Source organism: Crotalus tigris, unplaced genomic scaffold (assembly GCF_016545835.1).
Source record: "Crotalus tigris isolate CLP2741 ecotype Arizona unplaced genomic scaffold, ASM1654583v1 scf7180000018101.4720394464:4744507, whole genome shotgun sequence".
Classification (NCBI taxonomy): Eukaryota; Metazoa; Chordata; class Lepidosauria; order Squamata; family Viperidae; genus Crotalus; species Crotalus tigris.
This window is the reverse complement of record NW_024096823.1, coordinates 134,514-157,223: the sequence shown is the minus strand read 5'-3', so window position 1 is coordinate 157,223 and position 22,710 is coordinate 134,514. Positions and strand designations below refer to the sequence as shown.

The following is a 22,710-nucleotide window of genomic DNA, read 5'->3' as shown; positions in this document are numbered from 1 at the left end:
TCCTAGAATATTGTGGCAATTTTGTAATATATTAAAACTGTTTTACATGATGTGGCCAGTTTTTCCACAATCTGGTGGATGAGAAAGTCTTGTCATGATAATGATTACTGAGCAGACGTTCAGGCCAGTTCACTAGAATTGGGTTAAATGATTTACAATCCAAAGGAGGCTAGTTAATAGTTGCAATGCTATGCTTGAGCTGAAACGAAGGCAGTAACTGCAGTACAACATGTAACATTTGGGAATGGAAATAATGCACATTATTGAAGAGAAAAGAAAAGCTAAATAGATTGGAATAGTTTTTAGTGTTTCTGATTTTTGCATCTTCTTCCTAACCCAAATCTTCCTTGTTTTCCAGCTGGTTGGTCTACTACTGATTGGAGTGGCTGCCTGGGGTAAAGAATTTGGAATCGTTCCCAGCCTGAACATCATCGGAGGGGTCATTGCTGTGGGTTTCTTCCTGCTTCTCATCGCCATTGTGGGACTCATTGGTGCTATCAACCATCACCAAGTTATGCTTTTCTTTGTATCCTTCTGTGCTATTGGCAAAGCAGAATTCATTGCCTGTCTCCTGAAGTCTACCTGGCAAAAATAGATATGTGAAAATTCCACCAGATGTGTCGTTGGCATGACTGGAGTTGAAATTGCCAATATAATAATAATAATAATAATAATAATAATAATAATAATAATAATAATAATAATAATAATATAATAATAATAATATAAAGTTGGAAGGGACCTTGGAGGTCATCTAGTCCAACCCCCTTCTCAGGCAGGAAACCTTATACCATTTCGGACAAATGTCTGTCCAGTCTCTTCTTAAAAACTTCCAGTGTTGGAACATTCACCGCTTCTGGAGGCAGGTTGTTCCACTGGTTAATTGTTCTAACTGTCAAGAAGTTTTTCCTTAGCTCTAGGTTGCTTCTCTCCTTGCTTAGTTTCCATCTGTTGCTTCTCGTCCTGCCTTCAGGTGCTTTGGAGAATAGCTTGACTCCCTCTTCTTTCTGGCAGCCCCTGAGATATTGGAACACTGCTATCATGTCCCCCCTCGTCCTTCTCTTCATTAAACTTGTTGTTGTTGTTAATTGCGAAGTCGTGTCCGACCCATCGCGACCCCATGGACAACGTTCCTCCAGGTCTTCCTGTCCTCTACCATCTTCTGGAATCCATTTAAATTCACACCTACTGCTTCAGTGACTCCATCCAGCCATCTCATTCTCTGTCGTCCCCTTCTTCTATTGCCCTCAATCTTTCCCAGCATTAGGCCCTTCTCCAGTGAGTCCTTCCTTCTCATTAGGTGGCCAAAGTATTTGAGTTTCAACTTCAGGATCTGGCCTTCTAAAGAGCAGTCGGGGTTGATCTCTTCTAGGACTGACCGGTTTGAACGCCTTGCAGTCCAAGGGACTCGCAGGAGTCTTCTCCAGCACCATAGTTCAAAGGCCTCAATTCTTTTGCGCTCAGCCTTTCTTATGGTCCAACTTTCACAGCCATACATTGCAACTGGGAAAACCATGGCCTGGACTATACGCACTTTTGTTGGCAGGGTGATGTCTCTGCTTTTTAGAATGCTGTCTAGATTTGCCATAGCTTTCCTCCCCAGGAGCAAGCGTCTTTTAATTTCTTGGCTGCAGTCCCCATCTGAGGTGATCTTGGAGCCCAGAAAAATAAAATCTGTCACTACCTCCATTTCTTCCCCATCTATTTGCCAGGAATTGAGAGGGCCGGATGCCATGATTTTGGTTTTCTTAATGTTGAGTTTCAAGCCAACTTTTGCACTCTCCTTCTTCACCCGCATCAAGAGGCTCTTTAGTTCCTCTTCACTTTCTGCCATTAGAGTGGTATCATCTGCATATCTTAGGTTGTTGATATTTCTCCCGGCAATCTTAATTCCAACTTTTGATTCATCTAACCCTGCCTTTCTCATGATGTGCTCTGCATATAAGTTAAATAGGCAGGGCGACAGTATACAGCCTTGCCGGACTCCTTTTCCAATTTTGAACCAATCAGTGGTTCCGTGTTCGGTTCTCATTGTTGCTTCTTGACCCGCATATAGGTTTCTCAAGAGACAAATGAGATGGTCTGGTACTCCCATCTCTTTAAGAACTTGCCACAATTTGTTGTGATCCACACAATCAAAGGCTTTTGCATAGTCAATGAAGCAGAAGTAGATGTTTTTCTGGAACTCCCTAGCTTTCTCCATGATCCAGCGTATGTTGGCAATTTGATCTCTAGTTCCTCTGCCTCTTCGAAATCCTGCCTGTACTTCTGGTAGTTCTCGATCCACATACTGCTGGAGTCTAGCTTGTAGGATTTTAAGCATAACTTTACTAGCATGTGAAATGAGTGCAATGGTGCGATAGTTTGAACATTCTTTGGCATTGCCTTTCTTTGGAATTGGAATGTAAACTGACCTTTTCCAATCCTGTGGCCACTGTTGAGTTTTCCAAATTTGCTGGCAAATTGAGTGTAGCACTTTTACTGCATCGTCTTTTAAGATTTTGAATAGCTCAGCTGGAATACTGTCACCTCCACTAGCTTTGTTGTTGCTCAGATTTTCTAAGGCCCATTTCACTTCACATTCTAGGATGTCTGGTTCGAGGTCAGTGACCATCTCATTGTGGTTATCTGGGATGTTAAGCTCATTCTTGTATAGTTCTTCTGTGTAGTTTTGCCATCTCTTCTTAATCTCTTCTGCCTCTGTTAGGTCTCTGCCATTTTGGTCCTTTATCATGCCCATCTTTGCATGAAACGTTCCCTTCATATCTCCAATTTTCTTGAAGAGATCTCTGGTCCTCCCTATTCTGTTGTTTTCTTCTATTTCTTTGCACTGTTCATTTAAGAAGGCATTCTTATCTCTTCTAGCTACTCTCTGGAATTCTGCATTCAATTGGGTGTATCTTTCTCTTTCTCCTTTGCCTTTCGCTTCCCTTCTTTCCTCAGCTATTTGCAAAGCTTCCTCAGACAGCCATTTTGCTTTCTTGCATTTCTTTTTCTTTGGGATGGTTTTAGTTGCTACCTCTTGTACAATGTTGCGAACTTCCATCCATAGTTCTTCAGGCACTCTGTCTATCAGATCCAGTTCCTTAAATCTATTTGTCACCTCTACTGTATATTCATCAGGAATATGATTTAGTTCATACCTGAGTGGCCTAGTGCTTTTCCCTACTTTTTTCAATTTAAGCCTAAATTTTGCAACGAGAAGCTCATGATCTGAGCCACAGTCAGCTCCTGGTCTTGTTTTTACTGACTGTATAGAGCTTCTCCATCTTTGGCTGCAGAGCACATAGTCAATCTGATTTCTATGTTGACCGTCTGGTGATGTCCATGTGTAGAGCCGTCTCTTGGGTTGTTGGAAAAGAGTGTTTGTTATGACCATCGTATTCTCTTGACAAAATTCTATTAGCCTGTGCCCTGCTTCATTTTGTACTCCAAGGCCAAACTTGCCTGTTATTCCAGTTATCTTTTGGCTTCCTACCTTAGCATTCCAATCCCCCATGATGATAAGGACATCATTTTTTGGTGTTAATTCTATAAGGTGCTGTAGGGCTTCATAGAACCGGTCAATTTCATCCTCTTCAGCACCAGTGGTTGGGGCATAGATTTGGACTACTGTGATATTGAATGGTTTGCCTTGGATTCGAATTGAGATCATTCTGTCAATTTCAGGATTGTATCCCAGTATTGCTTTTCCTATTCTTTTATTGACTATGAAGGCTACTCCATTTCTTCTGAGGGATTCTTGCCCACAGTAGTATACCTGATGGTCATCTGCGTTAAATTCACCCATTCCTGTCCATTTTAGTTCGCTGATTCCTAAGATGTCGATGTTCAGTCTTGTCATCTCTTTTTTGACTACGTCTAGCTTGCCTTGATTCATGGATCTTACATTCCAGGTTCCTATGGAGAAAAAATCTTTACAGCATCGGACTTTCCTTTCACCACCAGATATATCCACAGCTGAGCGTCCTTTCGGCTTTGGCCCAGTTGCTTCATTCTTTCTGGCGCTACTAGTACTAGCCCTTTGCTCTTCCCCAGTAGCATATTGGACACCTTCCGACCTGAGGGGCTCATCTTCCAGCGTCATATCTTTTTTCCTTTTAGTACTGTCCATGGGGTTTTCATGGCAAAGATACTGGAGTGGTTTGCCATTTCCTTCTCCAGTGGATCAATTTTGTCAGAACTCTCTACTATAATCTGTCCGTCTTGGGTGGCCCTGCACGGCATAGCTTATAGCTTCATTGAGTTACGCAGGCCCCTTCGCCACGACAAGGCAGTAATCCATAAAGAGGTTCATTAAACTAGACATACCCAATTCCAGCAATATTGTGGACTGCCTACCGTGTTTCCCCGAAAGTAAGACCTATCTCCAAAATAAGCCCTAGCTTGATATTTAGGGGTGGGCCTAATATAAGCCCTACCCCAAAAATAAGCCCAGGGAAACACGGTATGTTAAAAGTGAGAACTTGCGACTGTTTAGATCTTGATGAGCTACAATTCCCATTGTATCACTAGGTGAGAGTTTATTTAAGGGAGTGGCAGGAAGATAGATATGTTGGTGAAATATATTTGTAAGTTTTCCTCACTTTCACTTGGGCACTTGAGGCTACCAAATAGGTAATATTTTTCTTCTGTATTGAAAATAATAGCTGGCCTTCCCTTAATTCTAAGGACTCTGCTCCTGGAGCTTTCTTCTCTTTTTGTCACATTATGGAAAATGTGAATCTGTTAATGAAAATGAGTAGTTAAAAAGTCCTGCCTTCAGGCAAGAATTAAAATTTGATTATGATTTAGTCCAGGGGTAGGCAACCTTGGCTCTTTTATGACTCGTGGACTTCAACTCCCAGAATTCCTGAGCCAGCCATGCTGAGGAAAAAGGGAGAGATTTCCATGCTGAGCCATGCTGGCTCAGGAATTCTGGGAGTTGAAGTCCACGAGTCATAAAAGAGCCAAGGTTGCCTACCCCTGGTATAGTCCCTTCCAGCCCTCAGATCATTATAACATTAAGATAAATCCTGCATATATAAGTTGATGAATAAATCTGTGTCTGGGTACAACTGTATAACATTACAGCAAAAAAATCTATTATAAAACAATGTATGCAAACTTAGAAAACAAAAAGAGGCTACAAGTAAACGTTATATTTTAGGTTGCTTTTTTTTTTTCTTTCACTCCTGTCTTTATATTTTGTGGAAACGAACCAAGCCAATTGACATAGAAATCCAGACTGACTCTTAAGCTGCAGCTGAGTGGTGCAGTTTTGTTTCTCAGAAAGGCTGGGTTTTGTTTTTTTGTTTTTAAGAAAAGGGGAATGACTTCAAAACAACCTTTCGGAGTATTTCAAGGTCGTAGTGTCTCTGCGCATAGCCTGGTTGTCAGCATTATTAAAACCACAAAAATCTGAGATGAAGCCTTTTGAAACATTGTGGCTGGTTGTTGACCATTCAAAATCTGCTTCGGAAGCATAACTCACCTTTTATCGTAACAACCTCCCCCAACTTCCAACAGCCAATTTCTGGGGGGGGTTTTTTTGTGGATTTCTCAACAGAATTAGGCTGCTCATGAATGAATGAGAGGCAGTGTAAGTGGTATCAAGCAACTTCCTTATTTGCCCAGAAAACATGAAATGAGAAATACTGATGTAAGGCAACAGGAAATAAGAGTCAGTGTTGCTTTGTGTGCTGAGACACTTTAAACCAAAAATAGTCACCTTTCAGTTCAGCTCAGCAATAGTTAACCAACAAAGGGATATACAGGAAACGGTCTAGAGAAGCTGATGCCTTTTTTCTTTTGCAATACTGGAGAGGAAAATGTCAGCTGCAAAGTCTGGATTGGTTTCTGGATTTTCTGGATTCTGATTTACAATAGGAGACCCGTGATTGAGGTAAGAGTTTATTAATGAACAGGGCAAAAATATCCTTCTCTTACTGTCATCCTTAAGAAACCACTGTCATTCAGATTAGCACTCTTAGCTGAGCAGTAGAGGCAGTCCTCAGCTTACACAGTTCATTTAGTGACCGTCAAAGTTACAGTGGCACTGAAAAATGTGACTTACGACCGTTTTCAACAGTTACGCCCTTTGCAGCATCCCCATGATCACGTGATCAAAATTCAGATGCTTGGCAACTACTCATACTTATGATAGTTGGCGTCCTGAGATCATGTGATTCCCTTTTACGACCTTCAGTCAAGCAAAGTCAATGGGGAAGCCAGATTCACCTAATTTGTCAACTGTAGTGATTCACTGAACAACTGTGGCAAGCAAGCTCATAAAATGAGGCAAACCTCAATAAACGTCTCACTTAGCTGCAGAAATTTTGGGCTCAGTTGTGGTCGTAAGTTGAGGACTAACTGTAGTTTATCCTCATGAACAACAGCTTTGACTGTTTAAAACAGTGGTTCTCAACCTGTGGGTCGGGACCCCATTTGGGGTCGAACGACCATTTCACGGGGGTCGCCAAACAACGCAGTCCGCCATTTTTTCCCCCTTTTCCTTAGCTGTGCTACTCCCTTTTATTCTATTGGCTTTTGAAAGCCAATAGAATAGACTCTCTTGAATAGAGTCTAATTCTATTGGCTTTCAAAAGCCAATAGGAATTGTCCAGGCTGTCTCTGCCCTGCTGAGCCTGCCAAAAGTCCCATTCTGCAAACGGTGCTGCACCAGTTGAGTAGTCCTCAACTTATGACCGGTTGAGTAGTCCTCGACTTACGACTGGTTGGGGGTCGCGGCATTAAAAAGGTTGAGAACCACTGGTTTAAAATATCCTGTATACCTGGACTCCTAATGTCAAACAATGGCATTCCCAATCTTTAAAAAGTATTCCCAGTTTTATAAACTTCTTGGAAGAATCTATACTACTTTTGAGAATATTTTGCTTCCTGTTAATTTTCTTCCTGTAAATATCATTTTATCTGTAACTCACATTTTATTTGCTGTTAACAAACTCTATATTTTCCCTGAGATGTTCCTTAATTGTGTCTTCAGTATATGATAATTCTAGGGCTAATCTTTATTTTCCAGTTTGGAATTTCCTGTGCATGCCTGACACTAAAGCCACATAAGCAAGTAAGTCTGCCTTTCTGTCCGAGTTTCATTCAGTTTTTCTGTCATATTTAGTCTGCACTGAAGCAAATTTACTTTCAGAAAATGGCCTTTGTGTTTATTCCCATCATTTAAACAAACAAACAAAGGAACAAAAAATGGAGCCACTTGCAAGATATCCCAACCCTATGAGCAGGGTGAGGTTTGTGACTTCCACCCAATTTGCTTTGATCTCTTAGACGTCTGATACAAATAGAGATACTGAATGTGGAAATTGTGATTTGGCAACTTTAAGGAAAGGAACTGTTAAAACCATTCCTTGTTAGGTCAACAAAAGTATAACTATAGGGTAAATTTCCTCTTTGTTTTCCAAGCTTAATAACAGGAAGACTTTTTTTCTTGGCCCAAGCAGCATGTTAATCTTGCATTTGTCTCTGTGTACTTGTGTGTGTGTATGCGTGTGTTCAGCATGTCCTTTAGCCCAATTGTGTAGCTGCTTAATTGTTCACCCAGTTTAATATATATATATATATATATATATATATACACACACACACACCACTGAGTTTCCAGCAAAGGTTCAAATTGCTGAAAAGATCAGTAGGTTAAACCTCGTCTCGTCCTTTCCCAATTGTGTTGTTGCATGTTGCATTCACACAGTACCCTGAATCCAATACCTGGGTTGTGAAATATAGTAGTTCTATTCATGGAATGTGCTGTGGCCAAACAAATCACATTAAGCAGAAGATCTGTTGGTTTGTGCAACATGTTAAGGTAATGACTGACTTCCCACAACATTATGAACAGTAAACTGCTGAACCGCATTTAGTCTAACATGTGGAACAAATGCAGTCAGCAAGTGTGTTTGCTTTCTTTACATTTAATTTCACTTTTGCTGTTTAATCCAATTAAGTTTGTATTTTGCGCAAGGGTTCCCTAACTTCCTGTTCTTCAGATGCATTATTAGACAGTTCCCGAAATTTCTTGTGTTGTAACCACTTGGAAATTCTGGGGTTGTGCAATGCATCAGGGGGAAGACAGGTTGGAGAATATGCCTGAGGTGCTGTTTCACAAACATTTCCCCTCAAGGTACCTAAGTCATACAGGTGGTCCTCAATTTACGACCATAATTGAGCCCAGAATTATGGTTGTAGGCCGGGCCAGTTGTTAAGCAGGTCACCATGTGACTGCCTGATTTTGCGTCCTTTTTTGACTCTGAATTCAGATCATACATAGTCCTGGGGAAATCTGCTGTAAACTCAGTTGCTAAGGGACTGGTCGTAAATCGAAGACTACCTGTAGAAGATCAAAATTCAGCTTCCTTGGCTAGATGGGCAAAAATTAAGAAGCCCTTATGTCATGTCACTGAAAATTCCATTTTATGAAACTTTCCAAGTCTCTCTCTCTCTCTCTCTCTCTCTCTCTCTCTCTCTCTCTCTCTCTCTCCCTCCCTCCCTCTCTCTCTCTCTCTCTCTTCCTCCTCCTCCTCCTCCTCCTCCTCCTCCTCCTCCTCCTCCTCCTCCTCCTGTCTCTCTCTCTTTCTCCTTCCAGGAAAGACTTTTAAGCGGTACTTGGAAATTGCTGAATGACAACACCAGGATATCATTGGAAAACAGCTTAAATTGCTGTGGGCTATTCAACAACACTGAGTCTGCTGAGCTATTTAAGAGCGATGTTGACAATTGCAGTGCAGTAAGTGTACACTTTGGGATTCTTTGCCTTATGAATGAGATATTTAACTTGTAAAAGATATATGCTCTAATTAAAGAGGTTTAACACGCTGGAAATGATGAGTAAGGATTCAGGTGTACTTGAGGCTTTGAGCTGTTGGCTCATTTCCCAAAGCATCCAAGGCTGATACAAATCAGCTACAGCACCCAAGATAATTTGAAAAATGAGGTTCCTATGCACTGGAATTGGGCCATATCTAATGCTTCAGTACAGGGAATTTTAAAGAATAAACCACCCCCAATTTCTAATGTATGATAGCTATGCTTTTAACTCAAAAATGAAGCATGCAAATAAAACCTTTCCTTTGAGAAAAGGATACTTAGAGAACTAAGAAGATTTCGCATTAAATTCTTCTAGATGATAGCAAAACATGTGTAAGAAAAATAGCCCTGGTTTAAGGAAGCTTATATGAAAGCAAGCCCCATATATTTATTCCGTGACCTTCTGACAAGCAAAGTCAGTGGGGAAGCCAGATTCACTTAACAGCTATGTTACAAACTTACTGCAGTGATTCACTTAGCAACTGTGGCAAGAAAGGTCATAAAGTGGGGCAAAATCCGCTTAACAACAGTCTTGCTTAGCAAGGGAAATTTTGGACTCAATTGTGAGGACAATCTGTAGTATGGGGTTGTAACAATGGAAAAACCAAACAGTTCTTCTATTTGGCTTTTTTCCACCCTTCATATTTTTACTCTTCCTAATTTTTTACCACCCTAAAGATAAGACTTTCTACCTCAAGTCCTTCCAGATATTCCCATGCAATTCCCATTTGGCCCAGCAAAGCCAGTCATACAAGATGCAGGGTTGATAGTTTTTTGTTTTTAGTTCCTTTGCTTGTGGCTCATTTCCTCCTCTTTCAGTGATCTAGATTTAAAAACAGAAATCTCTTCTGTTCTTAGGCTCCTTCAGTTGAAGCAATTATCTAAATTACCATCTCCAGCTGTGTATCTCTGAATGTGATTATGGGGCTCTCCAGCATTATTGCCTCATTTCATGATGGTGAGGGACCCAGGGATGCCATTTCAACAGGCCTGCTTGTTCCCCACTGTTGCTTCAAGTGTTGGTGACTTAAGAGTATTTTCCCGCTAAACGTTTTAGGAAAGATTGTCTGCCTTTTCAGGTTTTCTTAGTAAGGACTGCTCGGAACCCAAATTGACACATCCTGGATTAGAGCATTAGTCATTCAGTGAAAAAAAATGGCTATACGTGACATTCTGTCTACTTGTGAGCATTTGTCCCTATATATGTTATTGCTCTGTATAAAATACCAGGCATAATATAAAATAACAATCTTCCTTTCCAGCAATTTTTCAGCAGAGGTGATTCTTCCATTCAATAGAAAGATGTAAAACAAGGCTGGGCAATATGTTTGGCAACTAGTTCCAGCATTGTTTACATACTTTGTGTTAACTAGGACCAATGTGCTCTTAATCATTTATTACTCACAATTGTTTATTAAATGCACTCAGACTGCAAGATTTTAACTGTTGTACAAGGTTTCTTTTAATCGTGATTGGTTACATATAACAGTAATTTTAGGATTGGAGACATTTTGAATTTTGAAAGTATGCCTCGTATTCACTAATTTCTGCTAGTACAAAGTATATATTTATCAGAAAGACCTTCCCACGGGCCCAAATGACAATGGTGATGGTGGTGAGGATGGTAGTTCACTTCTGTGTATCCAGGACATGGCATATAAGCCATGCTTGAGTAGGATCTGCAGGAATGTCTGGGATGCTGCACATCCTCTTCATGACCTGTTTTCCTTGTTACTTTCTTAGAGGAGGCTCCATGGTATCCAAAGCAGAACATCCAGATTCAGTCACAGTTTTGTTCCATATAACATCTCCGCTATGTATTCAAAATGGACAGTGATTTGTATGTATGTATGTATGTATGTACGTACGTATGTATGTATGTTTGTATATATGTATATTTATGCATGGTATAGGTCAGGGGTAGGCAACCTTGGCTCTTTTATGACTCGTGGACTTCAACTCCCAGAATTCCTGAGCCAGCATGGCTCAGCTTGGAAACCTCTCCCTTTCCCCTCAGCATGGCTGGCTCAGGAATTCTGGGAGTTGAAGTCCACAAGTCGTAAAAGAGCCATGGTTGCCTATCCCTGGGATAGGTATATACATATGTATGTAACATGTGTATATGTGTGTTATGTGTATGGGTAAATATATTCTCTCTTTTGAGAGCAGGCAACAAAATTTCATTTTTAAAGTGGGCCAGTGTGCCCACAGTAAAAAAAAAAAATGTCAATACAGGTTATTTTCTCTTATCTTAAATCTATTGCTGCACTAAAAGATGAAGCTGAAGAATGCTGCCTTCCTTTGCAACATGCTATCCTTCCTTTTTCAGGAGCTTTGTTTTAAAGTTAATTAGGACTAAGCAGCTTGTTGTCCAAGACATTACCTTCTAATCCATAAGAGATGGGTTTGTTCATTTAATTACTTTATTTGCATACTATCTATTCCCAAAGACTCTGGGTGGTTAACAGTCTAATTATAAAAGAAAATGACATCCAGAAAGGAAAAAAATAGTCCCAATTTATGCATCAACAAAAATAACAGAATCAGAAATATATAAAAAAAAACAGAAAATAAAAAGTCATGTAGTTGCAATCCTCACCTTATTCAGAAGAGACAGGAGTGGTTGTGCTTTCCCAATTCTAGTTTCTCCATATCATTCACAAGTGCAACCAAAGCAGTTTCCATGCTGTACCCTGGCCTATAACCTGACTACCAAGGGTCTAAATAACATTTTCTCTAGATTCTCTGGATTTGCAGAGCCACTGTTTTCTCTAGAATCTTTCCTAGATTATAGATCTAAATTATCCGAAGCAATCAAATCAAGTCAAAGTTCTTGTCAATGCTGAAAATACTGTATATTCTTGCTTTGACAATATGCAAAACTGTCTGGCATTTATTGGGTTAATATTTAGCTTAGACTGGGCGGGGGAAAAAGCCCGGGGAAAGAAAGAGGAAGTAAACGTTTGACCTTCTCACTAATTGGATAATGTGACCTGTGACTGCATGAGAAGGGAGGGGTTGAGCAAGGAAAGCTTGATGCCAGAATCTGAACTTGCTTGACAGTTCTTTGAACAGAGGGCGTACTGCACCCTTTCCCCCCCAAAGGTTACAGGCAGGGGTCCTCACTTGGAGAAGAATTTATTGCTCTTCAAATCCAGCTTTCTGCCCCTTTATGGAAGGCCCTAACCAGCCCTGAGGGATAGGCATTCACCTAAGAAGCGGTGAAGCTGACATTCCAGATATTTCCTCAAGATTCAAAATGATCCCAGATCATATGACAAGATAAAACTTCAGTCATCTCCATTCTTCTACTGAAATATAACTGCTCTGGAATCTGGTTGGCTATCTACAAAATACCATGAGGATTCCTCATAGCAGCCATTGAAATGGTTGTGACTATTAAAAGGATCAAGTCAGATTTATTGTTATTTATTTATTTTTATTGAAAATTTTTATACAATATACATCCCAAGACCCACCCACCCCTACCCCCCTCCCCCATTTTCCAGAGCTGAATACAGGGTTACAAATAAACAGTCAAACTCTAAAAAAAAAAACCCAACTATACAAGTAACCAAGTCCATAACGCACTTTAACTCCCTTATAACATAAATATAAACAAATTAAAAATAAAGTTAATAATATAAACAAATCAATATTGTTAAACCATACTAAAACTAATAAAAATTAAAAAAGAAACTATTAATAATACTCTAAAGTTTACTCATAGGCTAAATGAAACATTTTAATCCCATATTTATTCTGAATATAATCTATCCATCTTCTCCAAACCGAAATATATCTTTCTTGTGAGTGATCCTTCAAGTAAGCAGAATTTTTTGCCATTTCTGCTAAATTTGACACCTTAAGCATCCAATCTTCTATAGTAGGCAAAGAATCTTTCTTCCAATATTGCCCTACTAATAACCTTGCAGCTGTTATAAAATTCAACATCAAAATAGTTTCTTTAGCATCACAATCTACAATAACACCCAATAAAAATAGTTGTGGCGTGAACTTTATCTTTCTTTTAAAAATCTTTTGAATGTTCCACCAAATCTTAATCCAAAAAGCTTTTATATTTCTACAAGTCCACCAAATATGAAAATAGGTTGCATCCAAGCTGGATTTGTTGTTATTTATTTTAAACACTCTGCAACATCCATTAGGCACTTGGGTTAATAGGCCTTTTCCCACTGAGGTGGTGGTTCCATCGTAGAACTCCCCACCAATCAAAGAGCAGATTCTCCACAACAGGCAAAGGTCATGGGTCAGATCATATTGAGATAAAAGTACAAATCTAACATGTTATTTTTTTTTCATATGCGTTAGGCCCTCATACACGGGGTCAGGTCCATAATTGTCATGGCAGCCATTTACTCCTGATCCATACCATGAACCTTGTCAAGGAAAGGCATGCTGAAATCTCCCAAAACTACCAGCTTGGGGTACTCCATTTGCACCCCAGCAATAAGGTCTATTAGCTCTGACATGGTTGCTACTTGGTAGGAGAAGGAATGGTACAGGAGGAATAAACCCATTCGGCTCAAACAAGGATTAGTGCCTGGCTATTTGCAGAGTAATGTCACTTGATACTGATAGAATCTCTACTTACCTTCCTGCATGTCAGGACTCTCGCTAGTTGCAAACTCAAAATCCAGGATTGGCAGCTTTCCAAGAAAAGAACATGACCTCCTCCTCCCACTTAGGTTTCAGTAATGCAAACGAGAAGTGTCAGGCATCCTTATTTATTTATTAAATTAATTTATATATCTGCCCAACTCTCGTATACCAATTTTAATAGATATTAAATAATAATAGACAGACCTGTCAGTAGCAGCAGCCAGAGCCTTGGTTCCAGCAATCTGGCTTTTAGAATGAGAGTTGGAAGCTGGAAAAGGGAGAGTGATGACTGAAGATATCAAGCATTTCTTTCCTGAGTGTGGTTCATCTTCACCCTCCTGCCACCCTCCCTCATTGCCTGTCACAACTGTAATCTGATTTCTCCACAATACTCCCATACACAGTGAAGATGATTACGAGACTGGAGGCTAAAACATGATGCTGAACTGTGGCAGAAATGGATATGTCTAGACTAACGAAGAGAAGAAGCAGGAGTGACATTAACAGCAGTCTTCCAATCTCTAAGGGGCTGTCACAAAGAAGAGGGGTCAACCTATTCTCTGAGGGCAGAACAAGAAGTAACAGATGGAGTTTTATCAAGGAGAGGGAAAACCTATAATTAAGGAGAAATATCCTGACAGTGAGAACAATTAATCAGTGGAGCAGCTTGTCTCCAGAAGTTGTGGATGTGCCATCACTGAGGGTTTTTAAGAAGAGATTGGACAGCCATTTGTCCAGAATGGTATAGGGTCTCCTGCTTGAGTAGGATGTTGGAGTAGAAGGCTTTCAAAATCCCTCTTATACTGCTACCTTTACATTCACCCTGGCTTATATCCGGATGCAAAAAAAACCCCTCTGCCATCTATCACAGAACCATAATCAACCACAGTAATTGTGAGCTGATTCAACCTCCCCAACACCCCATTCATCTTCTACCATGTCCACAGCACACCTACATATCTACCTTCCTCCCCGTCTGCTCCCATAATCTATTCTCACTGGAGGCCAGGAGCTACTCAAAAATTAGATGCCCTATTGACTAATATGAACCTCACCCAAATTCTAGACCCAACAACATCTCAACATTTCTTGGGGGGGGGCAACTCTACAGGAGCCTCATGTTGATGAAAACTGATTTCTAAATTGTTCCAAGTCACATTCTTGTTCTAGTCTCTCTTAAAAGGTCCAAATCCTTTTAAAGAATCATTCTCTTCCAAACCAGCCTCCAGAGCAACGCTGATGGTAGAGCAAATTCTCAACCAAAGTCCAATTTGCAACTCACACTTAACTATTGTACCCTCAGTTGCCAACCCTGATCACCTACACCTACCACAGTACCTTCTTTGGAAGTCATCTTGGCTTCTGCTGTCATAAATTCAAGCAGCCCAAAGATAAACAAGGAAACTCCTAATCTGAGGCTCTCCAGACTTCCAGTACTTGAAATTAAGCAGCCCCCCAAGAGACTGAGAAAGAGCCCCCTAGGGCTAGGTTGAAAATTCAGGTTGTAATCCAGCATTCCTTTTTGGATAATATCAATAGGTTCATTCTTAAGACAAAAACCATGTTACTGTGTTATTTATGAATCCATGTAGTGTACATTTTGTAGTTTCAAAAGTATTTTTCAAACCAGCTCATCTTATTTAGAGCAGACTACCAAGGATTAAATTCAAAGCAGAATACATATGGGATGTGAATTCCTGCAAGCATTTTTGATGCAGCAAATGAGTGTGCCTGAAGTGTTCCGTTTCTTCCAATGTGGTTCTGTTCAGTTGGGCTGAACTGTATCTTTTGACAATGCTGCCAGGGTGTTAACAGTTGAGAGTCAATTTTGGCAGGGCTCTATCCGTTGTATTTTATTGGTAAGTAGGCAACTTTCTTCTGTGTAGAAATAACTGGATAGGATCACCTGCCATTTCACCAGTTAACAGCTTCAAAGGAAGAGCAATCCAATTCCTAATTGAGTCCAATTTTTGATTGCTGCTAATGGTGTCTGCAAATTGGTAAAATTTCTGGTTGTCTCTTACAAATGGAGAATTACAGAGTTACACTGCATTTTGTCACCTCATGCAGCCATGCACGAAATCAAAGATTGGATGCCTCAAATGTGGCGTTGTGCTGATGGAACATGCAGATGAGGCTTTGAAAATCCTTGGTGGAGTTGGACTCTTCTTCAGTTTCACAGAGGTAATCATGTCTATGAAACTAAACAAAAAGTAGGGGCTACTTAGCCTAGGTCAGGGGTAGGCAACCTTGGCTCTTTTATGACTCGTGGACTTCAACTCCCAGAATTCCTGAGCCAGCATGGCTCAGCTTGGAAACCTCTCCCTTTCCCCTCAGCATGGCTGGCTCAGGAATTCTGGGAGTTGAAGTCCACGAGTCATAAAAGAGCCAAGGTTGCCTACCCCTGGCCTAGGTAGCAGTCAATAAGTGCTTCAAATATCCCCTGATCGCAGGGAAAGATTTTATTTACTTATTTGTATCCTGCCTTTATTATTATTATTTTTTGCAAATAACTCAAGGCAGCAAACATATCCGACATTTCTTCCTCCTTGTTTTCCCCATAACAATCCTGTGAGGTAGGTTGTGCTGAGAGAGTGTGACTGTCCCAGAGTCACCCAGCTGACTTTTCATAGCTAAGGCGGGACTTGCCGTCTCCTGCTTGCTAGTCTGGTGCCTTAACCACTACATCAAATTGACTCTTGATACAACCGATGGAGATGCTTAAGTCATCTGAGTAACATTAAAATCTACCCCTTTGATAATTACAGTTCTCACATCTCTAAAGTTTGGTTGGATAGCTACTTTTTAATTTAAGTGCTGAAATGGAAACAGTATTTGAATTGATTTGGCATGTTGAGGCAGGGCATTTTAGGGCTCACAAAAAAAGACTTCTTTTACAGCAGTGGTGGCGAACCTATGGCACGGGTGCCAGAGGCGGCACTCAGAGCCCTCTCTGTGGGCATGCGTGCTGTCGCCCCAGCCCTAGGCCTTCAGCTGGGTTTTATAAAACATTTTCACTTTAGGCCTCCACCGCTGTGTGCAAAAAAAAAAGAAAAAAAAAAAAGGTTCAATCAGTCGATTTCAACTTCTTGTGGAAAAAAAAAGATCTTGCAAAGTTGGAATTGATTGATTGAACTTTTTAGTCCCACCCAGTCTGCCGTTATGACCGCAGCCACGCCCAGCCAATGGGCCATACCCACCCAGCACTCGACAATGCATAAGTGAATTTTGGGTTGTAGTTTGGGCACTCAATCTCTAAAAGGTTCGCCATCACTGTTTAGAGCAATGGACCACAACTCCCAAATTCTCAGAAAAGATCACGTTGCCAGGGAAGTTCTATGAATTTAACTCTGAAAAGGGTTCTCACCACATATTTGAAAGAGACAGCTTTGATCCTGGCAAACCATTTATCTAACCATTCATAAGATAAGCATGTTGGAATGAAGGAATGAAATTTTGTACAGTAATTGGATTTTTTCCCCCCTCTTTCAGATCCTTGGAGTATGGCTTGCAATGCGCTACAGAAACCAGAAGGATCCCAGAGCCAACCCCAGTGCCTTTTTATAGTTCTTTCTCTCCTACCACCTTCCAGGTTCCCTTTTTAGTTAGTCACTTCTTGCTTATTTAAGACTTCCCATTTCCATCACTCGATTGCCAACAGCTCTGGCAGGCCCTGTGAGGGTGAATTTTGCCTTTATGCCAAAATGCTGATTGGATGAAACAGCAAGCGGAGATCTCATCCATGACATGAAGCCTTGGTGGCATGTGGCAAAGGGATCCAGTACTGGAAGCAAAAGGCAGACAATTAGTTGGTATCACATAAGATAGTGAAAAATCATTTTGTTGACTCACGTGATTGCTACTCCATAACTACAATCATTTTGGTGTTTTTAAAATTTTTGCATTATTGTACCCGTGTTTTTAAAAAAACCAGATTTTTCCCTAAAGCTGTTCCCCCCCCCCTTTGTCATCTTGACAAAGTAAAGTGTTTGTGTTACCTTTTAAGCAGCAGAGGCAACGATTGTCCCATAAAATTACTTTCGCCAGGTTTGTCAGCTCTTCCCAATTTGTGTTTCCTGTGGTCAAACGCAGTAGACACAAGTGCTATATAGGAAGCAGCTCTGGGGAAAGATTTAGTTTAAACAAGCATGATGACATCTTATTTTAGGATTATTATTTTTTTTACAAGCCGAAATTGAAATTTATCTAAATTCAGAATTTACAATCATATACTTAGGCTGCCTCCTTTTTAAGGAGGAAGATCATAATCTGCCTAAAACTAACTGAAGAACTCACTTGCTCATAGTGAAATCACAATTACATCTTTAAAAGTTCTTAAAACTGGCTTAAAAATGATTTCTCTGAAAACTTAACACACCTTTGGAACAAAAGGGACTTGAGTGATACCAGCCCGAGATTTGGATTCCATGTTCCTTTGCAATATTTTTCCTGTGGTGGAGGATTAAGACTTGAAACTGTTGTATGCTGGTGATATAGGTATGTGTTCAGTTGTTTCCCCTATATTCAGTGGTTGTGAGTAAGAATGTATGTGAGGATCTTAGCTAAACCCCATTGGGGATTCCATTGTTTGAACACTAGCCTGCCTATGTAGTACCCCCCCTCCCCTGCTTCCGGTTTCAGCCCGCTATCATTCTCATATGCAATTTCTTTTGTTCTACTTTTAACAAGGGAAGCTGCGGCTGAGCACAAGCATGTTGTTACACATTAGCACAGGGCTTTGTATAGTATTAACTGAGCTAGATGGCAGCCTAGGAAAGATGGTTGCAGTGCTGTCGGTCTCTTGTCGAGAAAGGTTTTAGGGAAGCTCCTACAGAGGCGCCCTTTCAGAGCCAGATCTTTTGAGGACAGAGATTGGAAGGACCCATGCCTTCAAGACGAAAAGCAGAAGCAAAGCAGAAGCACGTTCCCTTTAATGGGGAAAGGAAACACGGACTGCTTTCTCTTCGATGAGTTATGAATGTCTTCTAGTGAAACCTTGAATGTTTTATATGCTTATTACATGCACCCTGTACTATTTATTTATAGATTAGGAAATGTCTCATAATCAGTGGCATATTTTGCAAACAAGTACTTATTATACAGGGCAGGTGGAAATAGCTTGGCAAATTCTCCTCAACTCCTAAAGCTACAGGCGGCCTCTGAGGTTATCATCCTGGGTGTCGCACAGATAAGCCCCCAAAGCAGTTTGCTGCCTTTTGGAAACAAGTGTGGATTGAGAAAGATTGATCTCTCAAAACTGCTTTTTGAGCCAAGATAACAACTCCAGTCAAGTGTTGAGAGGGGAAAAGTGGGAGAAGATCATTGTAAACTTTGATTTACATACTCTGTCCTTCTGAAGATCATAAAAAATGGATGATAACAGAAAGCAAATACCAACGAATGATAAAATTCCGAAATCATCTAAAAAGCAAATAACCTGGTGAGAAATGCCTCTTTAAGGATTTCCTAAATGCAAAAAAGAAAAAAGAAAGAAAGAAAAGTGGCCATTTGCAGCTCCCAAAGGAGCATTGTCTGAGAGTAGTAGAAGGCCCTCTCCCATACCCCCAAAATAAGAGCTGGCATGATTTGCACAAGGGAGACATCGTGAAGAGAACCTGCCCTCTAGATCCCAACAACTGTAAAAGTGTGAATCAGGAGACAGATTCTAAGCCATTTAAAGCTGTAAAGGTTAACATTAACACCTTAAATTATGCTCAGAAAGCAACTGGCAAACCAGAGAACTTTTAGTACGGGCATCACATGATCTTTGAATCCTAGCCTTCTAGTGGCCGCTTTTAGGAGTAAATGCAGTTTCTGTACAGTCTTTAAGAGAGTCTTGATGGAAACGTTGCAGGAGTTAAGATATGAAGTAACAAAACATTGAAAACTGTCATCAAACCTAGCCAACCTGGGAAAGGTGCATTTAGTTTAGAGTCCAGTGTTTCTCAACCTTGACAATTTTAAGGCATGTGGACTTCAACTCCCAGAATTCCACAGCCAGCAATGCTGGCTGTGGAATTCTGGGAGTTGAAGTCCACATGCCTTAAAATTGTCAAGGTTGAGAAACACTGGTTTAGACGTAACTGCAAGGGTGCACCTCACCTCACCTGAGAATCCAGTGACATTTGAGGCTTGAGGAATACGCCCAGTCTGGGAACTTGCTCTTTCAGAGAATGTGCAACCTTATCTAAATTAGGCTGATCTCTGTCTCCCATCTTCAGTTTCCCATTTGAAAACTCATCTGGATTTAATTTCAGATGGTTCCTCGCCATCAAGTTTCATTATTGAATTGACAGTGTTCAAAGGAACTAGTTTCTTTCTCGGAATTGAATGATAAGCAATAGAGCTAGGTTAACATCAGCTGGGAATACTCTTCCAAAACACACACACACACATACACACTGGTTTTATCCTGACAGCTTAGAGCAAGAGGAAGCCTACCAGACACCAAGAGGCAACCCCAATTAATACCTTCTGGATGTGGAACAATTAGAACCATGGTAAAATGAGATTCCGATCTTATCCTATAGTCTAAAGAAAGTCTACCCTATAGTCCACTACACGCTGTAGTGGTGATAGTAAAAGTGACAATGGGTACAGAACTGGTAGGGCTATACTCGTCCCATCAAAGTTCCAGAAGGGTATAGGACAACTTGTTATGGGACAACTTGCCACAGCCAATTTGCTATGGGACAAGAGTTACACTAATATCAAAGAACTGGTGGAAGAGAATCATTAAAGAAAGAATGCAAAAGGAGGAGTGAAATGAAATGTGAATGACAAAAATTAAAATAATTTTTTAAATCATGGAATAATTGTAATTGAATTTGAATAATTGTTGAATTGTCCCACAGGCAAGTAGGCTGTGGTCAGTTGTCCCGTGCTGAGTTGGCCATGCTGAGCTGATCGCGGCAAATTGGCTGTGGCAAGATGACCATGGTGAATTGGCCGCAGCGAGAGAGCTGCAGCAAGTTGTCCCATTTCGTTCCAGAACGGGTGAAACATCCAAGCGACCCAAGAGTATTTTAATTCTACAGTCTGTCTGAAAGCTTGATATTCATCCAGGGGGGAAAAAATCAATATTATTTAGCTGCATCTAGAGCTGCAGGACCACTACATTCTCCATCACTATACCATGAAATGGAATATTGAGTCCGGCCTGTAATTCTACAAGCCTCCTGGGATAAGAGCATGTTTCTCCTATAAAAGATCTTATGATGGTCACCATTACATGGGGGGAGACATTTTTAAGCAGGAACTGGACACCGTTTTTAGCAGCCTTTACACACTGGGGAAGGTGCTGGCAGTCTACCTAGCTGCATTACTCGCAGGAACTGATTGAAGCAATTCAACGTGCACTTTATATAAGGTGGCAAGTGAAAATTGGACTGCAGCCATGCTTTTCTTATCCTGTTTACCTCAGAGGGAGGGCTAGATAGATGCCATGCATTAAACACATAAAATGGAGTTTGCAGGCCATTTCTTTCAATCCACCTTTTTTGGCCTTGCAGTGATGGTTGATGGAGAGGGTGAGGGAAAGACCTACGGTATTAGAAAAGAGCAATCTTGATATATTCAAGAGCTGCCTACAGCTTTAGGATCTACATACTTTTCCCATCATGTACATATGGAACTGCTCCTGTTGTGACAGGCAATTTAAATAAATTCATTTCTGTCAAATGCGGATCTTTAGCGTTTTTCTTTAGTACTTGCTACTTTACTAGCTTGGGGATAGGAATGGCAGCAGTGTTAGAAAGGTTAGGTGGCGATACATTCCGGTAAAGAAAAATTTGCTCTAAGGCAGGGGTGTCAAACTCACAATGTCACATGACATGTTGTGACGTATCGTGACTTTTCCATTGCCGGCAATGGGGTGGGCGCGGTTTCGGCATGACGCATCCAGCCCGTGGGCCGGCAGTTTGATACCTCTGCTCTAAGGTATACCTACCTCAATGTTGTGCTACAGATAAAAAACCAGCCTCCTGACAGAAGTCGACTGCTCTGCTAGAAACCGGAATCTTTTAATGTTGGAGCTTTTGAAAATTCAACCCTCCTCCACTGTTCCTCTCCTGGACTTAGAGGCATCCATAATGCCTACACTGATATATTCTCCGCCAGCTGCAGCTTCCAGATACTTTACAACGGTAGCACTGTGACAAGTATTACAGTAGTTCACTGCAGGGGATGGTCAGGGAATGAGTGAGAGAACCAGGAGAAGGGACAACTGGTATACAGCACGAAGTTCAACACAGGCCCTCCTAGCCATGTCTGCTACCTCCTTGAGTAGCAGTTATGAGTCTTGGAGGACCCTCAGATTATGCACTGGGTCCAGCTGAGCCAGTTCAATCCCATCCAGGATCAAAGATAATAAGGTCCCTGATACAGAAGAGCACCACAGCCACTCTGTCTTCCCAGGGTATAGTTGAAACTCTTGTTCTTCATTCAGACCTCCAAAGCCACCACAAAAGAACACCCATGGCATCCCTTAGTTCATGTACAACTGATCATCATTCACCTGCTTATGATATCTCATCCTCTGGTGATGGATAATCTCACCCAGTGGTTTCATTTAGATCAGGGGTCCTCAGTCTTGGCAACTTTAAGACTTGTGAACTTCAACTCCCAGAATTCCTCAGCCAGCTTTGCTTTGCTGGCTGAGGAATTCTGGGAGTTGAAGTCCACAAGTCTTAAAGTTGCCAAGGTTGAGGATCCCTGATTTAGATGTTAAAAAGGAGCCAAGAGAGCATGCATCAAGACAAGATTAGCAACAGAAAACGAGAGAGCAGGTTGCATGTATGGTGCTTAAAATATACGTTGGTTTTGATTCTGCGTTTCCTTACTGAAGAAAAGTTCAGTGATAGCCATGCTATCGATTGTATATTTCTTTTATCAAAATAGCAACATATAGATGGGTGTCTTGAGCTATACAAATGGAAATAAAGTTCAATATATAAGGCACATACAATAGCTGCCCAAGCACACACATGTACCAGAATCGTGTATGTTTCAAAAGAATACATATGATGTACTGTCATTTCTGTATACAGCAAAATCAATTATGAAGCACAGATCCTTGAACAGAATACATAAGATATGCCCCTGAATTGATTACAATGCAGTGAACATGCAGTTTGCTGCCCAGAGTCTCTGAGACTTGGATACATCACACGTACTATTAACTTAGAAATAGCTTTGATTTGTTAAAAAAAAAAAAAAAAAAAAAGTCAAATCTCTCCAGTTTTGAGTACCCACAAATCAGGAAATATATTTTTA

At 40.7% G+C, this 22,710-nt stretch overlaps 1 protein-coding gene across 1 annotated transcript in view; it reads left to right on the top strand.

Moving 5' to 3' along the window:
- The window catches only part of TSPAN31 (tetraspanin 31), a 33,324-nt gene extending 12,207 nt beyond the window's left edge, over positions 1–21,117 (top strand). Inside the window, exons 2-7 of the mRNA XM_039347735.1 lie at positions 359–526; positions 6,986–7,066; positions 8,594–8,734; positions 15,508–15,621; positions 16,930–19,363; positions 19,495–21,117. Of these exons, the coding sequence (XP_039203669.1) occupies positions 359–526; positions 6,986–7,066; positions 8,594–8,734; positions 15,508–15,621; positions 16,930–17,004 (579 nt within the window). The 3' untranslated portion in view covers positions 17,005–19,363; positions 19,495–21,117. The remainder of the gene's footprint in view (positions 1–358; positions 527–6,985; positions 7,067–8,593; positions 8,735–15,507; positions 15,622–16,929; positions 19,364–19,494) is intronic.
- Positions 21,118–22,710: the final 1,593 nt, after the last annotated feature.